The 21,958-nt window shown below is 39.8% G+C and overlaps 1 protein-coding gene across 9 annotated transcripts in view; it reads left to right on the plus strand.

Annotated features, from left to right (window-relative positions):
- The window catches only part of LOC106878494 (uncharacterized), a 470,127-nt gene that overhangs the window by 352,156 nt on the left and 96,013 nt on the right, over positions 1–21,958 (plus strand). For all 9 annotated transcript variants that reach the window (XM_089357948.1, XM_089357952.1, XM_089357950.1 and 6 more), the window contains one exon: positions 9,908–10,374. In XM_089357948.1, the coding sequence (XP_089214074.1) occupies positions 9,908–10,374 (467 nt within the window). The remainder of the gene's footprint in view (positions 1–9,907; positions 10,375–21,958) is intronic.

Raw genomic sequence — 21,958 nt, forward strand, 5'->3', positions numbered from 1 at the left:
AGAGATGAGAATCAGCAATAAGTGGCCGAGTGGTAAGGAGTTTGCTTCTTAACTGCATGGTCTCAGGTTCAGTCCCACTGTGTGGCAATTTGGACAAATGTCTTCTGCTTTAGCCCTGGGTCAACCAAAGCTTTGTGAGTGAATCTAGCAGATGGAAACTGAAAGAAGCCCATCATTTATATATATCTTACACATGTGTGCTTGTTTGTTTTTGTGTTTGTTCCCACAACACCGCTTGACAACCGGTGTTGGTTTGTTTATATCCCTATAATTTAGAGGTACAGTGTAAAAGACTAATATAATATATACCAGGTTTAAAAGAAAACAAGTGCAGGGTCAATTTGTTCAACCAAACCCTTCAAGGTGGTGCCCCAGCATGACCGCAGTTCAGTGACTGAAACAAGTACAAGATATAAAAGATAAAAGAGGTGTCTATAAGGGTTCAATGTTTAGCCCTTTCCTATTCATTATCGTCCTCACTGCTATAATGGTAGAGTTTAAGATTGGCTGTTTGTGATGGGAAAACTTATATATTGCAATGACCTAATTCTTCATTGTTGGATTTCTTGAAGAATTAATGAAGAAATTTCAAACATGGGTGTTGCTTCCACAAGGAAGCAACACCCATACTACAACAAATATATACACACACACACATGCCATCAATACTACAACAAATATATACACACATACATACTATCAATAACACACCAAATATATACTCACACACACATACACACATACCATCAACACCACAACTGATGTACATACCATTAATACCATAACTAATACACTCACAGCCCACTACTCTTTTACTTGTTTCAGTCATTTGACTGCGGCCATGCTGGAGCACCGCCTTTAGTCAAGAAAATCGACCCCAGGACTTATTCTTTGTAAGCCTAGTACTTATTCTATCGGTCTCTTTTTGCCGAACTGCTAAGTTACAGGGACATAAGCACACCACCATCAGTTGTCAAGCAATGGTGGGGGGACAAACACAGACACACAAACACACATACATATATACGACGGGCTTCTTTCAGTTTCCGTCTACCAAATCCATTCACAAGGCTTTGGTCGGCCCGAGGCTATAGTAGAAGACACTTGCCCAAGGTGTCACGCAGTGGGAATGAACCTGGAACCATGTGGTTGGTAAGCAAGCTACTTACCACACAGCCACTCCTGGCAAATTTTCATTTGTAATACGCTGATATGTTTGTTTATGTTTTGTACAACCCTGAGCATCTTGGTGTATGCATCATATGCTGTGCTTGAGAAGACTAGTCAAGCCAAGTGAAATTGTAGTCATGGCCAATGCCAGTGCTGTGTGACTGGCACCCATACTAGTGGCATGTAGAAAGCATCGTTCAAACATTGAGCCTCACAGAGGCGGTGACAGGTAACCAAGATCTTTGGCGATATACTATGCTTGAGAAGATCTGTTGAACCAAGTGAGTTCATAGTCATGGCTGATGGCAGTGGCACATAAAAAGCACCCACCACACTCTTGGAGTGGTTTGCATTAGGAAGAGCATCCAGTTGTAGAACCCATGCCAAATCAGATTGGAATCTAGTGCAGCTCTCCAGCTAACCAGTGCTCATTGAAACCGTCCAACCTATGCCAGCATGGAAAATGGATTTTAAATGATGATGATGGTGATGATGATGATGATGATGATCATCATCATCATCATCATCATCATCATCATCATTATCTAGTTTCTTCTGAAGTGTTTGTGTCAGGGTCCATTTCCCTGATCCCATACCACGACACTGATTCAACAAACGCTCTGAAGAATGATATTCTGGTTTTTCTGGTGGGATCTGACTTCTGCGTCTCTTCCATTTTGTTTATCGCAGCCCAGGCTTCAGTAATTTTAATGTCAATGTCCCTTTTTTTTTTAACTTATCCAGCTGCCCAAATGTAGAAACTCATCAACTCAATTTATCATTCCACCATCTGGTGTAACAAGATTTCCTCCCTCTTGTTTGAATGATATGTGCTCTGTCTTTCTATACACACATACCACAACTATTACCACCACGCACCGCCACCCCCACCACTACTACTACTACTACTACCACCATTTCTACATACACCTACACATGCACACACACACACACACACACACACACACACATCATGAGGCCTTAAAGTAAACCTCGTATAAGCACGAGTTTTAATTATAAGGGAAGAGAAGAGAGAACCCTGTTGTTATTTGCAACATGTTGTGTATGTATATGGAGAATGAGAGTTCGATAAGAAAGACCCTAGGGATCTAGACAGAGGTCCAAGATTGAAAATCATGGAAAGCAGTGACGAAGTGGATGGGATATGCCAGGTTTAAACTGACCAACACAAGCTTAGTGTCAAGACCACTTCTCTTCTCTATGAGTTCATGAGAGAAAGGAGGAGGAGGAGGAGGAGGAGGATTACATATGTGAGATCTTACTGAGTCTCTATGTTGCCTCTGTGTGTATGTACATGTCTGTGTATATAGATCTATGTGTGTGTGTGTGTGTGTGTGTGTGTTTTACTATGCACAAACAGATAGATATGTGTCTTCAGCTGATCACTGGTGAGATAGTGATCACCAATAACAATAACACAGACCCTGGTACAGATCAATACTTTCAGAAACCATGTTTACCAAACTCACTCAGTACAGTAGTCGCAGCAGTAGCATATCCATTGTTGTTGTGGTGCTTGTACTAGATGTGGTGGTGGTGGTGGTCATAGTTGTAGTAATAATGTTTGGTGGGCTTCTGATAATTCAGACAATGTTGAAATGCTGACTCTCGTTCTTTTCACCTAGTTGCTGTAATATGTCTGTAGATAGAAAAATATGATTTATATGTACAGATATATTTATATATTTATATATATCATCATCATCATCGTTTTAGCTCTTTAGCATTCAGATTATTTTGTCAAATGTATTGCTTTTTTGTTCAATCTGTTTTGAATTTATCGTGCATTTTTTTCTAACTTCAAGATTTCAGTGGTGTGTTTGTATATTTTTAGAATGACATTGTGGGTTAGGTGTGAGAGATTGGACCTGGTCAATTTTAACATAAAACCAGCGGGGGGATATCTGGACCAGATTAAATGCTAAAGGGTTAATGTCCACTCTTGCCTGTTTGCATGGGTTCAATAGAGTTTGTGGAGGCAGATATGGCCAGATGTCCTTTCTGTGTTGCCAAACCTCACCTAGCTTCCTGTAAGGAAATATTTCCTCATAACCAAACATGTTCTCGCAGGTTATTGGAAATGAATGACAGTAGCAGTCATTTTACAACTATCATGTGATGTCAAGACAAGGAAACAAACACACTCACACACACCATCATCATCATTTAACACCCACTTTTCCATGCCTGCATGGGTCAGATGGAATTCGTTGAGGCAGATTTTCTACAGCCAGCTGCCCTTTCTGTTGCCATCCCTTATCCATTTCCAAACAAGGTAATATTTTCCCATGACCAGACATGCTTTTTTTTTACAGAAAACTAGAAGTTAACAACACTGCTTGTATGCTGGTGATGATTGTTTACAACCATCAGATGCTGTCAAGACAAGAGTACAAACAAACACACACACACACACACACAAATACACAGTCTTTCTCTCTCTCTCTCATACACTGACATACACACACGCACGCAACAGGCTTCTTTTAATTTCCTATTTCTTTATTGCCCACAATGAGCCAAACATAGAGAGGACAAACAAGGACAGACAAAGGGATTAAGTTGATTACATCGACTCCAGTGCATAACTGGTACTTAATTTATTGACCCCCGAAAGGATGAAAGGCAAAGTCGACCTCGGCAGAATTTGAACTCAGAACATAAAGACAGACAAAATACTGCTAAGCATTTCGCCCGGTGCACTAACGTTTCTGCCAGCTCACCGCCTTTTAATTTCTGCCTACCAAATCCACTAACAAGGTTTTAGTTGGCTCCAAGTCTATTGAAGAAGACACTTGCCCAAGGTGCCATACATTGGGACTGAACCCAAGCCCATATTGTTGGGAAGCAAGCTTCTGAACCACATGGCTGTGCCTGGGCCTACACACCCACACACACACATATGTAAGTACTTATAAAAGTAGGTTAATGTGAAGTCTAATTAGCATTAAAATTAAGGTGTAAGGTTAGGTAAAGGATTTATTAAAACAGCACAAAGAGATGTGATTATTATTATTATTTTTATTGTTGCTGTTGTTGTTCTGAATTGTTTCTGAATTCAAATCCTGCCTCGGTTTATTTTATTTTACATCTCATCCTGCCAACATCAGTAAAGTACCAGTCAAGTACTGGGGTTGATAGCACTGACTAACATCCTCCCTTCAGAATTGTTGGCCCTTTTGTTTAAATTAAAGAACATTATTATTTGTTGTTTTCTCTATAGTGTCTGTGTGTGTGTGTGCATGCGTGCGTATTTGTATTCTTGTTTTGGCTACATTTGCGTGCATGTATATACACGTATATTTCTGTATACACATTCATGCAAGCGTGTGTATGTGTGTGTATTTTCATACTTCTATGTATACTTGTAACTGTATTTTTGTTTGCATGTATGTGTGTGTGTGTGTTTGCATGTATCTGTGCATGTGTGTATGTTTCTCTGTATACATTCATGTGTGTTCTTGTGTGTGTGTATACTCATATGCATATTTTCATATTTGTATGTATATGTGAATATAGATTAATGTATGTATGCATGTGAGTATATTTGTATTAACCTGTATGTTTGCATATATGTCTATATTTGTGTGTGTGTGTGTGTGTGTATGATTCATCTGAATATACATCAATGACACTTGAGATTTTGCTGTTTTCTTTCCCCCTCACCTCACCCCCACCCACTCTCCTCCTTGAGAAATCTTTGTTGGAAAGTGGGGCAGTCATGTTATGTCTTGGAAGTGTGTCTGTTGGCGCCACTCTCAGACTGAGGGCTTCCGTAGTCCTTCCTACAGACTACAGAGTCACTGCTTTGGTTGGCTTAACTCTTTCATAACATCACACTCATGTTGTCATGACTGAGACCACACGGATACTACACACACACACACACACACACACACACACACACATGTACACCAGCTAGCTCACACATATACACATACCCCCATACATACAGACTATCCACTACACATATACATGCATTCTGTCATGCATACATACAAACATTCCACCATGCATTCCTACACCATAGCATATCCCTGGTCCATTATATTATCTTAACCTCGTAACCATGGTAATACACCATCATGTCCACATTGCTTGTGGCTATATAGAGGGTTGGCTTGTATTATTATTGTTAGTTGGTCTTTCATCCTTTCAAATTCCGCTTTTCATCCTTTTGGGGTCGGTGAAATAAGTACCAGTTATGCACTGGGGTTGATGTAATCGACTAGCCCCCTTCTCCCAAAATTTTCAAGGCCTTGTGCCTAGAGTAGAAATAATAATTATTATTATCATCATCATTATCATGGTTAATGCCGGTGTTACACAACTGACACTAATACCAGTGGCATGTAAAAAGCCCTTCAAATGCTGGACGATATACTGTGCTTGAGAAGACCCATCAAGCCAAATAAAATCATAATTGTGACCTATGTCAGTGTCACATAACTGGCACCTTTCAAACGTTGGGCCTTCTGGAGGCAATGACAAGTGATCGAGACTTTTGGCGATATGCTGTGCTTGAGAAGACCTGTCATGCCGAGTGAGATCATAGTCATGGCTGATGCTGGAGTTACATAACTGGCTCCCATGCTGGTGGCACGTAAAAAAGCACCCACTACACTCTTGAAGTGGTTGGCGTTAGGAAGGGCATCCAGCTGTAGAAACCATGCCAAATCGGATTGGAATCTGGTGCAGCTTACCAGTTTTCAGTCAAACCGTCCAACCCATGCCAGCATGGAAAACGGACGTATGATGACGACGACGACGACGACGATGATGATAATGATGATGAATAAGGTGGCAAATTAACAGAATTGTTAGCATATCAAACAAAATGCTTAGTGACGTTTCTTGTCATGTCATTGAGTTCAAATTCTACCAAGGTCTAATTTGCCTTTCGTTTTTTCAGGGTCAATAAAGTAAGTACCAGACGAGCACTAAGATCAATGTAATTGACTAACATCTTCCTCCCTATGATTGCCAAGTCTGTTCCTAGAATGTTGTGTAGAACCCTGCCAAATACCTGCCGTGTTTTTATGCTGATGGTGTAAGATCTCCCATTACCTCCACCACCGTAACGAACTCCGCCATCTCTTCCACCGCCACCATCATCAACCTTACTTTTGTGAATATCATTTCCGCATCACTTAATCTATCACACCAACTCAACCACTGACCTACCATTTCACCAAATTTATTCTAGTTTCCTAGTTACAAAATCTGTGACTGAATGATACTGAATTTTCCATATATTGCGAGCTTAAACCGCTGCCATGCCTGGCAAACGAACGACTCAGCACCAAGGAGATCCAATACAGATGAAAACCATATGGTCCGGTGATCTGAGAGCTAGGGTGACAGGAGTTATCTCCCGCTTGCAATAAATATCACGTGTGAGAAGTGCACTGAATTAACCGGCTTGAGGATATGTCTTCCTGGGGTTAAATGGCAGTATCGCCATCTCTTAAAGGAGAACCACATTAAAGTGGCCATAAACAATACTCTCACAATGTTTTGTCAATATGATAGTCAGAGGCTGACTGTCTGTGCAAAAGGTTCTGCTCCTTTCGCACAATTGTTGTTATTTAGAATAAAGGTGTTCCAGTCATGACTCCCACCTTATTACACATACATTTTCAGCTGTGCATATCACATACTAACATTTTCGATTTTGTTGATGGAACAGGTAGCCACCTAATAATAATAACAGTTATTATTATTATTATTATTATTATACCCATCATGACTACCCGTCTGATAAGGGTACACCAGGCACATGCATCACAACCATATGTGCGCGACATGGTGATCTCATATCAAGATAAACAGCGCACGATCTTGCAGGTGGGGCCCAGTTAGAATTTTCTTCAGGTCGGGTAGCCCATTCCGCTCAAAAGGACCCTGAATAATAATAATAATTATTATTATTATTATTATTATTATTATTACTATTTCTACTATAGGCACAAGGCCTGGATTTTGTGGGGAGGGGAGACAGTCGATCATATCGACCCCAGTACTCAACTGGTACTTAATTTATCGACCCCGAAAGGATGAAAGGCAAAGTCAACCTCGGCAGAATCTGAACTCAGAACGTGGTGCCAGGTGAAATACCACTAAGCATTTTGGCTGGCATGCTAACGATTCTGCCAGCCCACTGCTTTTATTATTATTTTTATTATTATTATTATGGCACCGTCATGGTATTAGCTGTCAGAATTGAAAGTAGAACTGACAAGGAACGTTACTGCTGGTTTGAATTGATTCTTTGGCTACTGACTAGCCGGAGCTATCTATCTGTCTGTCTGTCTGTCTATCTGTCTATCTCACTATCTCTCTCTCTCTCTATATATATATATATATATATATATATATCACTCGTTCACCTCTGTTTGTGTCCGTAGAATTTATCAAATTAGAAAACGCAAATTTAATATAAAAATATATTTTCTGAAATTGCAAATTATTTAAAATATAAAAATATAATTTTCAACAGAGAGAATTTATCAAAATAGAAAACAAATGAAGTTTGAAGTTTAAAAATAATAGGATCGACCACTCACGACTAGCTAGCGCGGACGCGCGACTGCGCGTTCGGGACCACTCTGCTTTAGTAGTACCCTTATACTCTGTGTTTTCAAACGCATGGATATAGGTGTCAAATTTGTTCCAATAACTTTCGAGTGATAGATAGAGAGACAGACAGACAGACAGATAGCTCGCTCCGGCCAGTCATGGTATTAGCTGTCAGTAGCCAAAGAATCAACTCAAACCAGCAGTAACGTTCTTTATCAGATTTTTCTACTTTCACTTCTGACAGTGCCATTATTATTATTATTAATAATAATAATAATAATAATAATAACGGTTTCAAATTTTACCACAAGGGCAGCAGTTTTGAGGGAGGGGATGAGTCGATTACATCGACCCCAGTGTTCAACTGGTACTTATTCTATCGACCCCCGAAGGATGAAAGGCAAAATCGACCTCAGGGAATAATAATGGTTTCATATTTTGATTCAGGGCCAGCAGTTTTTGAGGGGAGGAGGAAGTCAAGTACATTGGCCCCCATGACTTCACTGGTGCTTATATTATAGGTACAGGCATGGCTGTATGGTAAGAAGCTTGCTTCCCAACCACATGATTCCAGGTTCAGTCCCACTGCATGGCACCTTAGGCAAGTGTCTTCTACAATATACTCGAGCCAACCAAAGCCTTGTGACTGGATTTGGTAGACGGAAACTGAAAGAAGCTTGTGTGCGTGTGTCTCCCTCCCATCATCTGACAACGGATGTTGGAGTGTTTACATCCCCCGTAACTTAGCGGTTCGGCAAAGGAGCCTGATAGAATAAGTGCTAGGCTTTCAAAAATCCATCCTGCATGGCTGCAGTCAAATGACTGAAACAAGTAAAAGAAGAAGGAACCCATAAAAATGAAAGACAAGGTCGGCCTTGGTGAAATTTCGAATTCAAAACGTAAAAACAGACGAAACACTGCTAAGCATTTTGTTCAGCATGCTAATAATTCTAGGCTCTAAAATGTCTGCTAAGATCACGTGTAGATATCTTTACATATTCCCAGATCATATTCTGTTACTTGTTTAAATCATAGGACAGCAGCCATGCTGGAGCACCTCGTTCGAGAGTTTATCCCCAGTATCAATCTTCATTAAATGACCGAGCTTACCAAAGTTATCGCCTTATGGCTTTAAAGAGTTACCTCCCTGTTAACGACAAATATAACGATATTACACTGGCATTCATGCATGCATATGTGCATATATATATATATATATATGAAATTCATTAATATTTTAATTAATTAGTCTTCAAGTATTAGGGCTTTTATCATAATTATTTGAGTTCTAGTAATGGATTCATCCAACTGTTTTTTAAAATTCTGATTGTTTTATGTTTTGGCTGATTTTAGACTATCATTTAACATTTGTGTGTGTAATCTTTGATCTGTTCATATATAGAGAGAAACAGACAGGTAGGTAGGTAGGTAGGTAGGTAGATAGATAGATAGATAGATAGATAGATATCATCATCGTCAACATTGTCACTTTGATGTCTACTTTTCTGTGCTCAACATGGGTTCGATGAAATTAGTCGAACTGGATTCTCTACGGGTGGATACATAAAGTTTTATTGGTTTGTGGAGTGTATTGCTGTGCAAAGGGCCTGGCATAAGACACAGAGTTGTTCAATTCAATTGCCCATACATAGTGGAAGTGGGGTTAAATTTGTGAAAACTGTATCTTCTTTGCTGATATATAAAACTGAATGTTAATCTTTCAGTAAACAAACACACACTCACACAAGGTTCCAAATGAAGATGTTACAAGGTCTATCACACACACACACACACACACACACACAGGCAGAAACGTTAGCACGCTGGGCGAAATGCTTAGCGGTATTTCGTCTGCCGCTACGTTCTGAGTTCAAATTCCGCCGAGGTCGACTTTGCCTTTCATCCTTTCGGGGTCGATTAAATAAGTACCAGTTACGAACTGGGATCGATATAATCGACTTAATCCGTTTGTCTGTCCTTGTTTGTCCCCTCTCTGTGTAGCCCCTTGTGGGTAGTAAAGAAATAACACACACACTCACTCACATACACAATATTTATAAAGTTTTATTGGTTTATAGTTTCACCCCAACACCGATCATGAAGCACGGGCCCTAATATCTATGTTTTTCTCTTTCAGAAAATCAAGATGTTAATTTGGATGCTATTCTTGGAGAACTCTGTGAACTTGAATGTCAGTTAAATACGACACAGAATGAAATATCAAAGTCTCTGGCTCCATCGACGACGACTCCGCAGTCTACAGTAGGAATTAACTCTAGTGATCCTCCGGTACACAATGAACCGACAGACCCAATTCAAGCTGAACTTGATGCACTGGCTGCAGAAATCACCAAAGGACTGGGATTTGATACAAGCGATGATTTCTTTGGCATGCACTCTGAGCTTACGTCACTGTTCCCGGACGGCGGCTTGGATATCACCGAAACGGACTCTGCTTATTCTGACAATGCTTCTTTGCCGTCTTCAGAGTCATTCACATCAATGGCCACAGTGTCTTCATCTGCCGATACCTCGAGCACTGGAGACGCCTGTAGCACAAGCAGCACGAGCACACTGACGCCAGCTTCTGCCACCCAAACTGAAGTAAGTTCCTTCACTTCAATAACATCCTTTTTGGGGGGGATTTTCTTCCTTTCCTTGTTTTCTTTTTCTCAAGACACTTTCATTGCAAAGCTCCTCACCCACAGTGTTTATAATATTGTACAATAATTAAAGCAGTGAAAAATATTCCCTTTAGAGGTGTGTTTTCTGAGCCCGGTATACCCCTGGAGTGCAGCCTAAAAGTCTGCTTGTACTGTCCCTCCCCTTACCAAAAGAGACAATTAGGCACAGCTGTGTGGACGCTTAGATTTGGCACAGCTAACTGGACATTCACCCAGTTTTGGCAATGGTACTTTTTGCTGTTGGAGGTATGCAAATACACACACACACACACACACAGAAATATACACATGCAGATAAAAAGAGAGAGAGGAGGAGAAACCTTACAATTTATTAATTGGCATAATTGACCTAAACACCTTCCTTCTTTTCATGCACATTAAGAAATAACACTCACACACATAAACAGGAAGAATTCAGCACCAAATTGGCAGTGCCAAATAGGCAGCGCCAAAACAGCTGTGCCAAAATGTCTCATACCCATCTCCATATATTGAAAGCATCAAACAGGCTCAAGCTCTGTTTGGGTACCCCTTGAATTACATGGGTACTTGCTGACAATACTCTGAGATAAGGATGCTTTGGTTGAAGTCTAAAATAAATGTTACAGTTTGCAGTGAAGGTGTTAACTAAATAACCAACTAATTATAATTATAATCCTATATTGACTGTTAATTTATCTGGTTGGTTGTACTAACGAGCAATGCTGGATTTTAATTGCTAACCTTATATAACAGGCTTCTTTTCTTATGTTCTGTATAACTTAAACAGACTGGGTGGCTACTTTGACGATTTATCGATTTAATATTCCTCTAGCACTGACTCTGCTGCTGGGGACACTTCCAGGGCTTACTGCGTGTATTGTCTCAACTGGGGAAAGAGCATTGATTCTGTATCACTTGATTAAAGACCCCCCGAACTCTTTTATTACCCTATTCTTCATTGAAATACACTGTCTTTCTTCCAATTGATTTTAACAATAATGTAAACTTTCATAACACAGTTTTATCCTTATTACCCTGCTGTTTAGGACATCGATTAACATGAAATTTTGATGGAAGAGTTTAATTTAAACTACTTTAAAATGGGAAGTTTGTATCATAGAACCAGGGACAGTTCCAGATGAATTTGTATCAAAAGGGTTAGGGGTCCGTTGAGTACAACTATTTATTCTGCAAGTACTGAATGAATGTTATTGTCCTTATTAATCTTATATATGGATGGGGCTTATGAGTTGCCTTATTAAGGATCTCGCTCGGATCAGTGTGTTTCTAAGGCTTATTATATAGGGGTCATTAGTTGTCTCTTCAACATACAGATAATTTATTTGTCCAGTGTCTTAATTTGACTCAAATTTTAGATCCAGTCCTCATTAGGGTCGTCTGTAGAACTTCAAATGTTTGATTCCCTATTCTAAAAGCAGTTACGAGTTTGTTGAAGATGATATCATTGCAAGATTTGTCATCATCATCACATATCAACATCATGTGTTGATGACACTGCAACAAAAGTCTTCCTGATTAAGTACAGGGCAGGTTCTCTCATTGAGGACGAAGCTATAGTATTACTTCATTCTGACTTATAGTGCTTTCATGGCAGAAATATTGGGGTCATTTACCATTGCCTTCCCCCAACTGGGTGGATTTTGGTCCACAAGGAGCTAAACTACCCTTCGACAGGTCTAGTTTTCAGTCACAAGAGTAACAAACCATTCAAGTAAGGAAGAGCCAGTTTAGTTGCCAACCACTCAACCATGGAACAGGTAATACTGGCTTACATGGTACCAGTAGCAGGTCTCATCAGCCTGTGATGAGATCCTTGAGCTGAGTAGAAGGCAAGATTATTCATATTAGATGATGTTTAAAAATCTCCCTTGCTCTTTATGTAGTTCCAGTTTTAAAGACACAGGGAATTTGTTGGTGGTATATTATGTCGCATTTCTTCACATTGGTTCATGCAGTCCCTGTTTTTAAAGACTTTATTGTAAGAGCAACATCATCATTTAACATCTGTTTCCCATGCTGGCATGGGTTGGACAGTTTGACAGGAGCTGGGAAGCTGGAGAGCTGCACCAGACTCCAATTGTCTGTTTTGGTAAGGTTTCTATGACTAGATACCGTCCCCTAATGTCAACCACTTTACAGAGTGTACTGGATGCTTTTTACATGGCCCCAGCACGGGTGATTTTTACGGCACCAGCACAGTTAAGATACAACTGCTGTATCATTGAGAAGACTAAGTGACCACATAGAAACTACTCCTGGCCTCATGTATCCTTACTGTCATGTCAGTAAGAAATTTATAGAGGGTGAAGGGGTCAGCTACTCGCTGCCTTATGTAATCTCCACTTTAAGGATGGAAATGTAGAGATTTGGTCCTGACAATGAACAGATAGAATGATAAACAACACAGAATCTATACTCCCTCATTGCATCAGTAGATAAGGAGTATTACTCATACTCTGACTTGTAGTTTTTACGGTGGGATGGGATCATACGAATGGGATAGGTTGTTGTTTAGTGTGTGAAACAAAGTGACTCACTTGAGACCACAACAGGTGGGGGGGGGGCAATGGGGCAATAGTCAGACATATGATGATGTGTCTATGAGACAGCAATTTTAGTGACTTGGTTGATTTAAATATGATTTGTTGTGGAGGTTTCCATCATAATCTGTTCTTGCCTGGTCGTTGATCAATGATCAGAAGTGACAGCCACATATGGATGTGAGAGGGTCCTTATACTGAAGAAGAATGGATGTTATGTATTAGGGATAGAAAACTGCTGGTTTCTGTACAGTGTTGAGAAATGATGAAGCTGTGAAGAACTTCTCCACTTTCTACATTTGATATTGTTAAGTCATAAACTGTGACATTTAAACGCAATACATTTGTTTGTCGATCTGTGAGAGAGAGAAGTCTTTGAGCTGATACAACTTGGTAATACATCAACAGAAACAACAACATTCATAATTTCAAATGTTGGCACAAAAATACAATTTGGAGTTGTGCTCTACTGTGAGACACCACGCTACAATTTGGGGTTGTGCTCTACTGTGAGACACCACGCTACAATTTGGGGTTGTGCTCTACTGTGAGACACCACGCTACCGTCCCTGTCTCTTCTGGCCAAATACTGTACTGTAAGACAACAGAACATCACTTTTATCCCCTCTTCACTGCCATCTTGTAAATAATAATAATAATAATCCTTTCTACTAAAGGTACAAGGCCTGTAATTTGTGGTGAGGGGGACTAGTTGATTACATTGACCTCCAGTGTTCAACTGGTACTTATTTCATTGACCCTGAAAGGATGAAAGGCAAAGTTGACCTCAGTGGAATTTGAACTCACACCGTAAAGATGGACAAAATGCCATTAAGCATTTTACCCAGCATGCTAATGATTCTGCCAACTCACTGCCTTAAACCATGTTCCTATATTAGACAGTTCTTCTTTTTCTTCACCTTCTTCTTCTTCTTCTCCTCCTTCACTTTCCTTTGTTTTTTTCTTAAGCCTTTTAAAAACCATTGGAACACTTCTCAAATGTTTCCATCAGAACAAACACACAAACAGACAAACCAGGAAAAAAAATTCAGCCTTTTTTTTTTTCTTCTTTTTTTGTATATATATTTTTTTCATCCTAGCGGAAACATAACTTTACTATATTCCTTTCCATATTAGCTGCCATATTTTTATAAGGAATATTGACATGCTGTTTACTTAATTCCACCCTGAAACTAGCACCATCGCCACCACCGCCACCCCTCCCTGCTAATCTCCACATTAAGGTTTGGTACCCTGTGACTTCCACTTACATTTCTGAACTTCTCAAATGACGCCAATACACTCAATTCCACAGAGCACGTGTGTTCTGTGAATAGAGTCATGTAAAGAATATTCTTTGAGACTCAACTCGACTGGGTTTTATTTTCTAAATTTTTATTTTATTTTATATATTTATTTATTTGTTTATTTATTTTTTACTTTTCCATTTTACTTTCTGAATTACTTTTCTTCATGTTTTAATGTTTCTCTCTCTCGTTGTTTCGCTAACGTTACAGACTTCTTATGACTATTACGATATAAAATATGTATTTGTGTGTGTGTGTGTGTATGTGTGTGTGTACAATCTCTCTTCTACATCAGTCAGCCTGCAAGGAATTGAACATGAAAATCTTCAAGATAAAAGATATTTTATATACAACAGAAACAACATTCATAATTTCAGATGTTGGCACAAGAATACGATTTAGGGTTGTGCTGTACTTTGAGACACCACACTACAGTCCCTGTCTCTTCTGCCCAAATACTATACTTTAAGACAACAGAACATTACTTTTACCCACTTTTTACTGCCATTTTGTAAATAATAATAATAATAATAATAATAATAAATCTCTGAATAGCCAGCTGGAGGTGTCCTCCTGAGACTACAAGCTACAGTAGCATCCACCCTTAGCGGTTAGCCACATTTAAGTGGCAAATATACTTCACAATAATAATAATAATAATAATAATAATAATAGTAATAATAATAATAATCCTTTCTACTAATGGCACAAGGCATGTAATTTGTCAGGTAGAGATTAGTTGACTACATTGACCCCCAGTGTTTAACTGGTACTTATTTCATCAACCCCGAAAGGATGAAAGGCAAAGTTGACCTCGGCAGAATTTGAACTCAGAACACAGCAACGGGTGAAATGATGCTAAGCATTTCATCCAGCCTGTTATGTGTGTGTGTGTGTGTGTGTGCATACATGCATGCATGTGTGCATCAATGTGTATGTGTGCATGCATGTGTGTCCACTATATCGATGTGTGTTTGCATATGTGTGTATGTGTGTCTTTCCCCACACCTCCAAACACAGAATGGTTACGACGCTATCTGAGTTACACCAAAACCAAACAAAACCAAAATATTCATCAATATTCTTCAAAATAGATTCTGCAAAACTAATATCTCATTGGTTCCAGCTTATTGCCTGTGGCCATGCTGTGGCATTGCCACATGTATGTATTATACATTTATATGTATCTATATGTGTGTGTTTGTGTTAAATGAAAACGTGACGGCCCAGCCTCTTTAACTGCCTTCAAGACACAACCTTCAGCATCATTTTGTCCAATGATAGCCATCTCAATATTCATTGTTCAGCTGATAAAAATTAATTAGACAGGATAATGAGACATTTAAACATCATTGGACTATAACAACATAACTCATGTGACACGTATGCTGCTCTGTAAATATCCATAGTTACCATATTTCCCAACATATATATAAGACGACGACTATAGTATAAACATACAGTGTAAACCAGTGGTTCGGAGAATTTTGGGGGCTGCCGCCCCCTTGACACGCAGGCCACATTCCTAGCGCCCCCATCTCAAGAAACCATTACAAACATAGACCTCTTTCTGAAGCAAATTCAAAGCAACTGTATTTCACAAATAAAACTTAATGAACCCAATATTTTTGTTGTTTTTACATGTATCGCTACCCCCATTGTCCCCCCCCCCCACCCACCCACCCACCCACTTTTATATAAATCACTATCCTGTTATCGACTCACTTTTTTCAATGCCCCCTTGGAACTTCCCCCCCCCCCCGGGGGTGGGGAATACCACCCATTTTGGGAACCACTGGAAATATTCAAATATTGTCGCTATCTTTCCAAATGTGACTACATTTCACAGGGAATTTTTGGTCCTCCAAAACCATCTTGGCGTTTCGGTCAACCTACTTTTTTTTTCTTTTCTTTTTTTTTTGGGGGGGGGTGTAAATTTTGGTCTGAAAATGCAGTAATATCCAATGATAGGCAGGAACAAAATGTTTGGAAACTATTTCAGATTTAGATTTTATGTCTAAGGGCCTTCCTCTTAAGTTTTCCAGTCCAGAGATAGCCACAAGTACAGTTGATCCAGTCGTTTTACTGTACACCCAGGCATAAAGTTGGTATTTCTACGTGCGCACGCACACACACACTAGCCATCCCATAATTATTACCACAGACGAGTTCCAATAGCCAAACTCGCAAAGACAATTGAGAACTGTTTGAAGTTTGGAAATCACAGAAGTTAGTGACTTGTTTTCTCATAAACCGTTCGCAGAATTTAAACTCAGCACTGCAAGATAGGGGAGATACATGGCCTAGTGGTTAGAGCCGGGAACTCGCAGTCGAGGGATCGCGGGTTCGAATCCCAGACCGGATGATGTGCGTGTTTATGAGCGAAGCACCTAAAGCTCTACGCGGCTCCGGCAGAAGGAAATGGTGAACTTCTGCTAACTCTTTCGCCACAACTTTCTCTCACTCTTTCCTCTTGCATCTAGCAGCTCACCTGCGACGGACCGGCGTCCCGTCCAAGTAGGGAAACTATACGCCAATGAAACCGGGAAACCGGCCCTTATGAACCAGGCATGGCTCGAGAAGGAATAAACAACAATACTGCAAGATAACGTATCATTTATTATTCGTTTTACAATTAGAATTTTAGTAGACATGATAACATCTCCTTGAGTTGTGTCTGCAACAGATTTTGAGTTCCAGTTAAAGATGCTTCACTTCATTTTACATCACTTACGCCGGTAATATTCTTCAGAAAGGCATGCATAACACGACTTCCCATCAATTTTGGTGTCTGTAAAATCAAATACAATCATTAAGAGCCTAAATAATTGTAATATGTTATGACTATGTTCTGTGGAGCTGTGAGGTGTATCTACGACTTCTTTGAAGTTGAGAGAGTTAGACGAGCGACATACTGAATTATAAAATCAGTGCCGTTGTTGGGACTCGATCATTCGACCCTTTGATCGATGGTTTGATCTCGTGACCACTAAGATTTTCGCTGTCGAACTTCGCTTGGAATAAAGCTGAGAAGTGCAAGGGAGACAACTCTACTCTGACACAACCACACACTGTGATGTTCTGTTTAACTTGACGGATTATTGAATGGATTCTCATATGGGAATGAAGAGGGTGTTACTGGGCGGGGGGAGGGATTATGGAGAACGGTGGGATCACGTAGACAACTAATTCTTATTTCAAAGTTATATCACATGACTAAGACAGTACTGTTACTTAATACTCTTTACAAGGGAAAGATATCAACATCGCTTTATCTCATTCCACTTTACACACACTCATAATCAGCGGTGCCTACTCGGTACATCGTGAGCTAGCAGAATCGTTAGCGCGCCGGACGAAATGCTTAGCGATAATTCGCCCGTCGCTACGTTCTGAGTTCAAATTCCGCCGAGGTTGACTCTGTCTTTCATCTTTTCGGGGTCGATAAATTAAGTACCAGTGAAACACTGGGGGTCAACGTAATCGACTTATTCCCTCCCCCAGAATGGCTGCTCTTGTGAAAAAATTTGAAACCATTATTATTAGAGCAAGCCAGCCGGACCATTAGCAATCTGGGCACAATGCCTAGCAGTATTTCCTCCGGCTTAACATACCGAGTACAAATTCTGCCAAAATCGACATGGCCTTTCATCCTTTCAGAGTGAGTAAAATAAATACCAGTCAAGCACTGGGGTCGAGGTAATCTACTCTCCACATCTTCCAAAATTTAAAGCTTTCTACCTATAGTAGAACGGATCATTATTATAACTATTATTATCATTAAAGTGTTGAGCTGGCCAAACCGTTAGATGGATAATAGTTATCCTCTCTGTTATAGGCTGGGCAATAAAGAAATAAGAAACGCTAGCACGCCGGGCGAAATGCTCAGCGGGTATTTCGTCTGTCTTTACCTTATGAGTTCAAATTCCGTCGAGGTCGACTTTGCCTTTCATCCTTTCGAGATCGATAAATTAAGTACCAGTTGTGTAATGGAGTCGATCTAATCGACTTCCCCCCTCCCCCAAAATGTCAGGCCTTGTGCCTAGAGTAGAAAAGGATACTTTTCTTGGGTATTTAATTAATGACTTACTGACACAGATTTTGTTGTTCACTTATAGTAGGTTTTTTTTTACTTTTGCACAGGAAGTTTAAACAGGATAAACCTATCCTGGTGGTTGAAATGGGCTTATGAAAAAATATTACCTTTATCCTTTAGACATTGGTTTAGTTTTCAGGCATAACTACAGGGTTTTACCCCCCAGACTTTGGGAGGTCATAACTTTCAGAAAAATGAATATTTTTTAATGAAATTTTCTCATTAAAAAATATTCATTTTTCTGAAAGTTATGACCTCCCAAAGTCTGGGGGGTAAAACCCTGTAGTTATGCCAGTTTTCATTACTTATTTACGGAAACATTTTAGTGTCATCATGCAGTAAATCATATTTTTGTGTGAAGCTGGTGTGAATTCTCCAACTTTACGATAGATAGAAAAAAAACTGAGATTTTATTAAAAGAAACAGGAAAGGAGAGTTGCCAATCGTCAGAAGCAATCTGTTCAGTTACGTATGTATAGGAACGAATGTGTGTTTTCAAGAAGGCGACTTTGTTGTGGTGGAGACCAATCTCTCGGGGTATGAGAGTGAGATTCAATTTAATGCGGCTGTAGTCAAGGTACATAACTCTGCCTCACTCAGTCACTACATTAGATTCTGTCTTCATTTTGCAAGTTGACTTTAAGAAGGAAATCATCTGGGTGTGTTTATGTGATACAGACACCAGGAATGAGAGATTCAATTACTAGACTACTGGCCCCATGGACAAAGACGCTTAACTGTGCTTATTCCAGTTTCACCCATTATAGTTCAATTGCTCGCAGTTGTAACGAATGATACACATCCATACAGATATAAAATTCATTGATTGAATAAATAAAATATCTTACCTTCCACCACCATCAACAGTACCGCTATTGTAAAGCTCAAAGCAACTCTAAACAAAATAAATTTCAAATTTTATCGGCCCAGGATTGGCTGCGTGGTAAGAAGTTCGCTTCCCAACCACATGGTTCCGGGTTCAGTCCCACTGTGTGGCACGTTGGGCAATTGTCTTCTACTGATGACGGCGGTAATGGAGATTATAATCCTTTCTGTTCTAGGCACGAGGTCTAAAATTTGAGGAAAGGGAGTCTTGTCGATTACATTGACCCCAGTACTCGACTGGTCCTTATTTTATTGACCCTAAAAACAAAAGTCGACCTCAACAGAATTTGAACTCTGAACAAAAAGCCGGAAGAAATACCACTAAGCATTTTGCCCAACGATTCTGCCAGCTCACCACTTTAAGAGAGGTAACAATAGTTTCGAATTTTGGCACAGGGCCAACAATTTTTTAAGGGGAGGGGGAATCCATTGCATCAACCTCAGTATATTTTATCGAACCCAAAAGACATCAAATATGGTGTTAATTTTGATGATGTTAGTGGTTATGAGGATAATAATAATAATAAGAGCACTCAGAGAGCGCAAACCACCGCCAAGGCAACACCAACGTCCTCTCAACGATTAGCCAGAGATGATTTTTAAAATGAGAATATCTGGAATAAACTCGACTGTTCTCACAAACAAGAATACTAAAAACGAACCCGACTGCCCTCAATAATGAAGTAAAAGAACCGGAAAAATAATCCAGAATTCTTCTCCGGTATCAGATCGATCCCAAAATCTAATCCGTTCGTGCCAGTCTCGAGGCCAAACTTCCCTGGAAGTTTCATCCGAATCCATCCAGCGGTTCTTGAGATATCTTGTCCACGAACAAACAAACAAACACGACTGAAAAAAAATATCTCCGTCTTCGCTAAGGCGGAGGTAATAAAGTTTTCAAATTTTGACAAAAGGCCGGCAATTTCAGGGTAAAGGTAATTCGATTATATCGACCCCAGTGTTCAACTGGTACTTATTTTATCGACCCCGAAAGGACGAAAGGCATAGTCGACCTCGGCGGAATTTGAACTCAGAACGTAAGGACGGGCGAAATGCCGCTGAGCATTGTGTCTGGCGTGCTAACCATTCCACTAGCTCGCCGACCCCAATACTACTACTACTACTACTAAAGGCACTAAGCCTGAAATTTTGGGGGAGTGGACTAGTCAATTACATCGACCTCAGTACGCAACTGGTACTTAATTTATCGACTCCGAAAGGATGAAAGGTGAAGTCGACCTCAGCAGAATTTGAACTCAGAACGTTAAGACGAGCGAAATACCGCTACATCAAATATGGTGTTAATTTTGACGATGTTAGTGGTTATGAGGATGATAATAGTATGATGTGTTATTTATAAATATTTAATGTAATACTGGTCCTGTCATATAAATTTGCTCAACGATTCAACAAATATGGAATCTAAGGGACATAACCACCGCCAGTAACTACTTTCATTTTCTCTCCTATGGTGTTTATTTATGAAAGAAAGAGCGGAGGGGAGGAAATATCCCTACTACCACCCCTGTCGTCACCACCATCACCCTAACATCAGAAATTCATTTTGCCCCTGTACTACCACTCTCACTTCTTTCCTCCACTCGGTTATATTGTAAAATGTCACCCCAACCAAGCCCACCACCGCCAAAAAAAAAAAACCATCTCCGCTAAAGATGAAAGTGAAACTGTTGTCAAAACTTCACGTTACAACACATAACTATTAATAATCCCCCGATGAGGTAGCATCAAATGGGATTATCACCTGTCTTCAGATAATCCCCAGTGGAGGAGGAGGTGGTGGTAATGTACAAGATATGAAGGACCTACTGGGTGGTATGTGTTGAAACAGTACTGTTGCTGGTGGCGGTGGCGGTGGTGGTGGTGGTGGTAGTAGTAGTAGTAGTGACGGTGGCGACGGACCACCGTGTTGATAGTATTAGAAGTTGAAGGTGATGTGTATATATATATTTTTTCATTTGTTTCAGTCATTTGACTGTGGCCATACTGGAGCATCGCCTTTAGTCGAGCAAATCGACCCCAGGACTTATATATACATACACACACACACATTTACATCATATAATGTTGTTTGTATAAATATATACATATGTGTGTGTGTACGAATATGCAACAATGTATGTATATTTATATATGTGCATATATATATACGCACGCACACACACGTGTGTATGTATACATCATTTATCGTTTGCATTCCATTCTGGGTCGGATAGGACAGTCTCCGAGGAGCCAGAGGATTGCATTGCGCTGTCTGCTTCGGTATCTTTTGCTATGGCTGGATGCCCTTTCTAAGGCCCACCACTTTAAAGAGCGTGCTGGGTGCCATTTTCGTAGCACGGAAACTAGTGAGGTCACCAAAAAAAGTGCAGGGCCCCTGAACTGAGGGTGGTGGCTTTATGCCACGTGTTGAGAGACTAAAAAATGATAGAGGGACAGGAACGGGTGTCTTGTGATATAGTGACACAAATGTGAAATAGATAAATATATACACATGCACACATGTATATACGTACACATACATGTTCATATCTATATAAATTGGTGTATATACATGTATGTACATAAATATGTGCTTATATATGAGTAGGTCATGATCTCGTATACGTATATATAACTATATACTTGCACATACATGTATCTGTATTTGACTAT

The sequence above is a fragment of the Octopus bimaculoides genome, chromosome 9, assembly GCF_046866305.1.
Source record: "Octopus bimaculoides isolate indiv1 chromosome 9, ASM4686630v1, whole genome shotgun sequence".
Taxonomy (NCBI): Eukaryota; Metazoa; Mollusca; class Cephalopoda; order Octopoda; family Octopodidae; genus Octopus; species Octopus bimaculoides.